General features: G+C 38.1%; 1 protein-coding gene across 1 annotated transcript; it reads right to left on the bottom strand.

Moving 5' to 3' along the window:
• Positions 1 to 582: 582 nt before the first annotated feature.
• LOC110849912 (methyl farnesoate epoxidase) lies at positions 583 to 4,953 on the bottom strand. Its single transcript, XM_022097387.2, has 7 exons — positions 4,775 to 4,953; positions 4,646 to 4,686; positions 3,518 to 4,549; positions 3,204 to 3,380; positions 3,011 to 3,087; positions 2,651 to 2,831; positions 583 to 2,370 (listed from the first exon to the last, which is right to left on the bottom strand). The coding sequence occupies exons 3-7, from the start codon at positions 3,907 to 3,909 to the stop codon at positions 1,920 to 1,922; spliced, it is 1,278 nt and encodes a 425-aa protein (XP_021953079.2). The 5' UTR covers positions 3,910 to 4,549; positions 4,646 to 4,686; positions 4,775 to 4,953; the 3' UTR covers positions 583 to 1,919.
• Between the last annotated feature and the right edge of the window lie 2,867 nt (positions 4,954 to 7,820).

The following is a 7,820-nucleotide window of genomic DNA, read 5'->3' as shown; positions in this document are numbered from 1 at the left end:
GTAAATAAATATGAAAGTATTACCGTCTCCAACTTTCTTGAGGGCTTTTAATCGATTCATGATAGGAATAAGGGTCCGAAACCTTTTAGCTAGGACGAATCCCATGGCGGCGAAACTTAGAGGGAGGAAGGTAAAATATATGAGGAGGTAAATTCGAATAATTTCGAAATTTTGGTCTTCATTGGAACCCCAAAGACCAGTTTTCCATACCCACATTAAGCGCAGAAAGCAGTAAAACGTATGAAGTACAAATACTGCAAATGAAAAATGGACAAATATGTTTTGAATTTTCGTCATAGGTACAAAATATACTTGTTCGAAAAGAACAGATATAAAAACTGGGAGTGGATTTCGATTTCGAAACTGATCTACGAAGGTTTTAAAAACCATCCACATTTTTGGAATCACTGGAAACAACTTGGTTAAATACTTTTCTAGGGTTTTGCTCAAAAAGTTTTCTTGGAACGCTATTGTTACAGTGAAGGGCTAAATTATGTAAATGCATAAAATCAATACCCTGGGACTTGGAAATAAAATGTATCTACTTATGTATGTCGATATGTATGTATGTATGTATGTATGTATGTATCTTTATTGCATAAATAGCCAGTAGCTCTTGCAAGTCATAATTACATAGTTAGTCAAATTTTTAGATTATAATAATTGAGATAGTAGTCAGGGGAGTAGAGGGAAAACCAGACTGTGGTGGTCGGTCTGGAAAACCTCTACCTGATCTGGGAAGGATGCCCAGATCACCATTCGGCCCTGACTACCTGAAAAACCCAGGCTCAACCAAAGAGTGACAGAGATTATAGGCGATTTACATATGGGGAAAAATGGTGACATCCAAATGAGTAGGCGACGTGCTGGCGGGGACACGACGGGTTCTGGGCTGGAGCGGAGCGTCCATGGACCACAAACTAACCAATGACCCATCAGGGTTCGGCCTAAGTGACCCCATAAAGGGGCCATGAAACTCTCCACAAACTAACCCCTCCCACCGCAGCACATGACCAGGTCATGGGAACCCCGTAGACCTACCCCAGCCGCCCCCACCAGCACCGCGCACACCCACTCTTCAGTCGACCACCCCCACATGCTCACCACCCCAATATAACACTCAAAGGTCTCACCTGGGGGAGTCCTCCAAGGCGTAGATCCTCCAGTGCACAGGGTCCGACGAGATCCATCTTCGCCTGATGGCTCAGCTTGTCGTTGCTGGGACGGGTGTGGCAGGGGGTGTCACTAGGCACGCAGGTTGGGGGTGTGAGTGGACGAGGCTCACGTGGCGTAGGGGCCTTAGGACACACTTAACTGGCCCTGGCACACCCGCGACCCAGATGGAAGGAGATCCAGATGCAGAGCGAGAGAGAGATACGTGTTGCACTGGAGAATGCCAAGGAGGAACTCCTATGTATGTCGATATGTTAGTAGATTAAAGTTATGAGAAAGTTTGTTATGAAGACTAACGATCAAACTAAAAAATTTACGATATTTCTGAACCATGTAAATAAATAAATGATACTTTGCCCGATTTCGACCCCATAAAAGTTTTAGTAAGCTGATTATATTACATATTTAGAATACTGATAAACTCAGTATGCGAAACTCCATATTACACTCTGAATAAAAATTATTGAAATTTACACAAGGTGAAGTAAAATAGAGGATGCCACAACGTTAGGTAAAACTTATATAACCGCTGTGTAAATTGTATTGGATATGTCATCCTCAATTTTATGGAGTAAAAATTGGGTAAATTTTAGCTATTTTTATTTAGAGTGTAAATATGACAACGGGTATGCATCAGGGAACCAATTTTTCGGGAACTAATTGTCATCTGTTAATAGTAATGTTATTAGTAATCATACATACATAAATTAACCCCAAATATTTAATTCTCCACTAGATACAAATCGTCACATGGCCAATCTATCCCTAAAAATTACATTGAACGGTTTTGGCTTCAATAGGAAGGATAACTTGGACTCGAAACCATTTTCTGGTCCATTCTTGTCAAACTCAAGATTGAATCTTTGCGCGATGTTGGTGGAAAATAGGAAAATGCTGTCTCTCGCCAAACTTTCTCCGAGACACTGCCTCCTCCCCGTGGAGAATGGGATCAGCGAATCATGCCTCTTAAACGATTTTCCATCCGGGCTCAAAAATCGGTCGGGTCTGAAGTTCTCCGGATCCCTCCAGATTTTCGGGTTGAAATGGATGTAGTATAAATTTGCCGTGATGACGGTGTCCTTCGGAATGAGAAAACCCTGATACGTCTGATCCTTCAAGACCCTGTGTTGCACTCCTTGCGGTACGATGGATGAGAAACGTAACGTTTCTGCGATCAGGGCTTGTGTGTACGGCATGCTAGAAAAATAGGACAAAATTTCACTCAAGATTTTTGATAATTTTTTCATACGGAAATTTTCTCGTGGTATGAAGCAATTCACGTGCATAGTATCATTGGTAACGTGTAAAATCGTAGGTTTTGTGAAATATTTTTACAAAATAAAAAGTCGTTCTTTTGATTTGACTAAGGTTACAAAAATGTTACTTACAACTTACATACGTCGGCTTTGTAAACTGTGTAAATTTTATAATGAAAAATGAAAAAAAATCCCTGAAAATTTGGATATACATAACTCACTTTGGTCTGTCTGACACTGTAATTTTTCTGGTATTTCCCGTAACGGATTCAATTTCTTGCTGAAATTTTTTCTGAATTTGCGGAAATTTGCTGAGATACAGAATCATCCAGGAGAGCGTGGTTGCAATTGTGTCGGTTCCCGCAAGGTATAAATCGCCCAGAGTGGAAACAAGGTTGTCCTCTAAGCAATTAAGCTTGGTATTAAAGTTTTACTTATCGGTAGCAAATTTTCACAAACCGGTATAAGTTTAATACAAAGTGGTAGCAACTTTAACACTAAGGAATCAATATTTACTTGACTACACCAGATTTTAAGCGGCGTGATTATTGGTTATGATGTTTTAATTATGCAAAGCTTACCTCCTAATTTCCCCATAAATGCTGAATTCGGGTCCGTGGTTTTTGCAATCTCTTTTAAAAACGCATCGGTAAAATCTCTGCAAATTGTTTGTGTAAAAAAAGATTCTAATAAAAATCGAACATTTTAGCAAAGTTCTAGTATCAAGTCAATTATTTACGTACTAATTGACGCGTTAAGCTATACATTTCTTACCTTTCAAATTCGTCCTGTCTCGTCTTCTTATGATCCATAACTGGTTTTCGCAGGTAATCGGCCATGTCAGATAGTGCTGCTTTTATTTTATCGTATCCAGTCCACCTTGGGAAGGCATAGATTAGCCATGTCATAAACATGACGGCACTGCCACCCTCAACTATGGCATCATATGCCCTTTAAGAGTAAAATAAAAACAACAATTAGATAGTTACTACTTTTTAGTATAATCTAAGATATCGCACGTTTAGCAGAGATTATGTAAAGTGACTGAAGGTCAAAAATTGTCCTTCAAAACTTGAATTTTCACTCACTTATTAACTTTCTCGTTTATGCCCAATAGTTCTTTATCGTCCTGTTTGTGCCTTATCCCCGTGCAAATGGCCCACAATGAGTTTATTACTGCCAGCACGACGCGCTGCTTGACGTTGTCGACAGGTTTTTCGCCCTGTTCGATAAGGAGGTCGATAAGCTCGTTGACTTCCAACATTATGGAATCCTCCATCGTGCCCTTGCCAAAGCCAAAATCGCGCAATTGTCGCAACGTGAATCGCCGAAGTTCCTCCCAATGTTCGCCATCAGTGTTCAAGATTCCGTGCAATTTCCCGTCCTGGATTAAATCGAAGGGCGTAAAATCCATCCTACCAGAAAATGAGGAGTCGGAAAACATCTCCTTCACCATTTTGCAGTCCGAGACAATTATCATGCTGAAATAAATTTGTTTAACCTCACCGAACGAACGAATCCTTTATCTGGGGTCTTAGTATATATGTATGTAGCTTGCAAAAAACATAGTTGGTACCCCGGATGCGAGTAGCAGTCAGGAATCTTCTCTTGTTAGTATCGTAAACTACTATAGGATACTAACGAAGAAGAAAAAAACTAGGGGTAAGGCTTCGTAAAAATCGTGACCTTAGTAAAGCGATTTTTGATGACAAAATCCTACAGCTCTTAGAAAATCTCGTAACCGTGGCAAATAATATTTGCTAAATACGTTATTTTACGACACTATTAATTCCCTCAATATTTAATTACGAAACCTGGCGAAAATAAAACGCATGTTTTTGGTTAATTCGTAAGTTTACGTGGTTACGGACTTATCTACGAAGGCTGACGTGAATTGCCTCAACCAAAATTAGACTCATTTTGTCATATGTATTACAAAATGGCTTCACCTGTTGGCATGTGTTGTGAAGGTTTACTTTATGTATAGATAATTATCCTCATGTAAATAATTATTTATGCAAGTATGCATAATTTATTTACTTTAACGAAACAAATTTCACTTTAACCAACGGTCCGAATTCCTTCGCCCACTTGCAATATGTCACGTGCTGGAATTTGTCCTACGGAAATAATTAAGAGAAATTCGTTACGATTTTAATAACGTTACGATGCGCATCCGTAGGAATAATGAAAAGGTATTTAGGTACTTTACGTACCATTTGGAACATGTTTCCAATTAACGGTAATCCACGAGGTCCTAGATCCAAAAATTTGATGAGTTTATGTAAATTATGGAAAGTTTACTGTAACAAATACACATTAAACAATTTACTATTGTCACACACCTGGGGGAGCATTATTCCACCTGGGCTTCCTCAAGTAGATAAAGTAAACCAGTCCTGCCAGGATTGCTGCAAGAGCAATGGCCGTTCCGGAAACCATGTTGGGAAAATTTCTGGGGTTTCAAGAAATTAAATCCCAGAGCAAAACTCGACCCTCTGTCTGATCTTCCCTCAAAATCAGAATAGAATTAACATGACAATTTGCCGTGCTTTTATTGGCCAGAGTTTATTACATCAAACGCCGATAGCATCACATATGTTGGATTCGCTATTCATTAGTTCTACTTGAAAAGAACAATAAATACAATGGATAGATAACAAGCTTTAAGATATTACAAATATTCCATTGAATTATTACCTAGAAATGCCAGGCATGAGAGATTAACTCGAGTGTTCTAACAATGCACATGTCAGACATGTTTCTCACGGATCTTGGAAATCAAGGAACTAAGCACAAATAACAGTTGGTGCGGCACTTGAGCACTTCTGCAAAATTCATAGCGTTCATTCAGAGGTGAACTCTGTATTTATAGTTTCGGCTGGTGAAAATTAGCGTTTTTGCCAACTTGAAACATTCGTAGCGCCGTGAATTCTGCAGAAGTGCTCAAATGTCACGACGGCAACTTTTGTTTGTGTGTCGTTGCTTGATTTTTTAGTGTTGGTTTCAAGAAGATCCGTGAGACACTTGTCTGACATGTGCATTGTAAGTAAGTAGTCATATAAATATTTAGGTACACATGTAGATATGCACCTGGTAAAGCACAATTGCCAGATATTACGCAATCATTTTTATGCATCGTGACACTGCTAGAAAACTGGTATATAGTAGACAAGAAGGTATTGATTTTTCGGTATTAAAGTTGCTACCAGTTGGTATTAAAATTACCCCGATCCGTAAAAATTTGCTATCGGTATGATAAAACTTGAATACCGAGCTATTACTTACTTAATTACTACAGGGATTTACTTATCAATTGCAATTTCTTTGTAGACTCATTCATATATGAGTACCCGTTGGTATTATTTTAATACGAGGTTTCTAATAGTCTAGGCAGCTACATATGTAAGCAGATTAAGGTTATGAGAAAGTTTATTACGAAGACTGACGATTAAACTAAAATATTTACGATATTTCTCAACCATGTAAATGATGCTTTGACCGATTTTAACCACATAAACGTTTTAGTATGCTGATTATATTACGTAGAATTGTGATAACCTCGGTGATGAAAAATTCAATATTACACTCTAAATAAAAATATCTATGTATGTAGCTGAAATTTATCCTAAAGTGGAGGGTGGCACAACAATTTGGTAAAATTTATCCTACCGTTGTGCACATTTTCTTGTACATGTCACCCTCACTTTTACTAAATAAACCTTGGGTAAATTTCAGTTGGTTTTCAAACCCCATTATTTTCGAAGCGAAATCCCTTTATAGAAGTGTCTGTCTGTCAGTCCGTACCCACGATAACTTTAGAACGGATTTGAATTTCGACATGCAGTTTTCGCCAACGTGTTTATAATTTTAGAAGTACGGATGATTTTGAAAATGGGCGTGCTAGGTCATAAAATCATGGCGCCATGGCGATGACACCAACGATCAAACGTGTCGAATTTTTTGTTTCGATCGTTTTAGACGTAACTTGGGGCGGGGATTTCAAAAATCGACCTGGTTTTGACGCACGATGACTGCGTGATCGTGTATTGGTAGACGACGTCAAAGTCGAAAATATCGATTTTTTGGCTTGATCATCTTAGACGTAGTTTTTAGCGGGAATTTAAACAATAAACACAAGGTTATGACTTCCCATTACCGTGTCGCTTCGCCCCCTTGATACATTTCGTTTGTAACTGTTTATTCAACATATAATACATGTATTCGTAAATACTTGATGGTACGTATAGAATAATTATCTGTACTTATTATTAAGTGTGCATGTATGTACATACATAGGTATGCAAAATTTCAAATGGATAAACACGTAGGTTGCTAAAAAAGAAAATTATCTTGCAGGCAGATAAACTGGCGAACGGACAGAATGACACCAAAGGAAGTTCAACAAGGCCGGTTTTACCGGACATTTTAATTAAATTGCCTACTTAACTAACGAGATAATACGGAAATTCGTAACCAATACATTTTGCTTTCTTTGCTAATACATATGTAATGCTTCCAATTTAAATGCACTGACGTACGTAGTTTACAATTCCGTAATTCCGTATTTGCATAGAAATGTACATAGACATTTATTTACGAACCCACAATCTATGTAGTTGCGTCAGACACATTAGAACCCGACGACCCAAATGTTAAACAATTGAACCGAATCGTTATCCAAATCTTGAGCAACTTTTCCCTTAAAACGAGACAACGTCATTTAATTTATAAAAATGATTGTGACACCGTTAATGTGGTCGTCGCTGGATTTATTTTCTAAATTCTACGACCACTTCTGGCAGCACCGATTTGAGTGGGATGCTTGCAGAAAAAAATTTGTTGCGCATCCAAAATCGACAAAGTTAATTTCTTATTTTATGTCCTTAACAAGTTTGGGTTTGGGACCAATCAACTGCGTAACACTGCTGGCCGCTAACTCGTTTGGTTTAAGCAAGCTGGCCTTCCTCGAAGTTCTAGAAATCGTATTTTTCTTAGTCATGGAAATGTTAACATTGGTCACCGAATTGTCGTTTTCAGTCTATGGTGAGGAATTGGAACTTTTCAGCAATTATTTGAAACGAGCTGACGCCCAAACAAGTCAAACCCCGTAAGTTCACTAGTAAATGAACGTACACTCTTGGAAATTAAATATTAAAATGATACGGAAACTATACATAGTCTCAACTTAAAAAGTGATAGTAGAGTAGACGACTATATTAGCTTAGTTTTAAGGAATTTCAAATTTATTCTTATTCCATTGAAAAGCCAGTTAAATTTCAAGTAGAAAACATGTATTAAACTTGAAAATATATTCCTCCTGTGACCATGAAAAATTGGTCACGAAAGAGAAAGCTCCATCAAAAATACGTACGAAATTAATTGACAAAC

The sequence above is a fragment of the Folsomia candida genome, unplaced genomic scaffold (assembly GCF_002217175.1).
Source record: "Folsomia candida strain VU population unplaced genomic scaffold, ASM221717v1 Fcan01_Sc005, whole genome shotgun sequence".
Taxonomy (NCBI): domain Eukaryota; kingdom Metazoa; phylum Arthropoda; class Collembola; order Entomobryomorpha; family Isotomidae; genus Folsomia; species Folsomia candida.
This window is presented reverse-complemented; position numbering and strand designations above follow the sequence as displayed.

Excerpts from the sequence above, each read along its gene's own strand:
- LOC110849912 (XM_022097387.2), bottom strand. The coding sequence starts at position 3,909 with ATGATAATTGTCTCGGACTGCAAAATGGTGAAGGAGATGTTTTCCGAC. Across the intron at positions 3,381-3,517 it reads ATAAACGAGAAAGTTAATAA|GGCATATGATGCCATAGTTG; the intron begins GTGAGTGAAAAT and ends TTACTCTTAAAG. Across the intron at positions 2,832-3,010 it reads ATTTATGGGGAAATTAGGAG|AGGACAACCTTGTTTCCACT; the intron begins GTAAGCTTTGCA and ends TTAATTGCTTAG.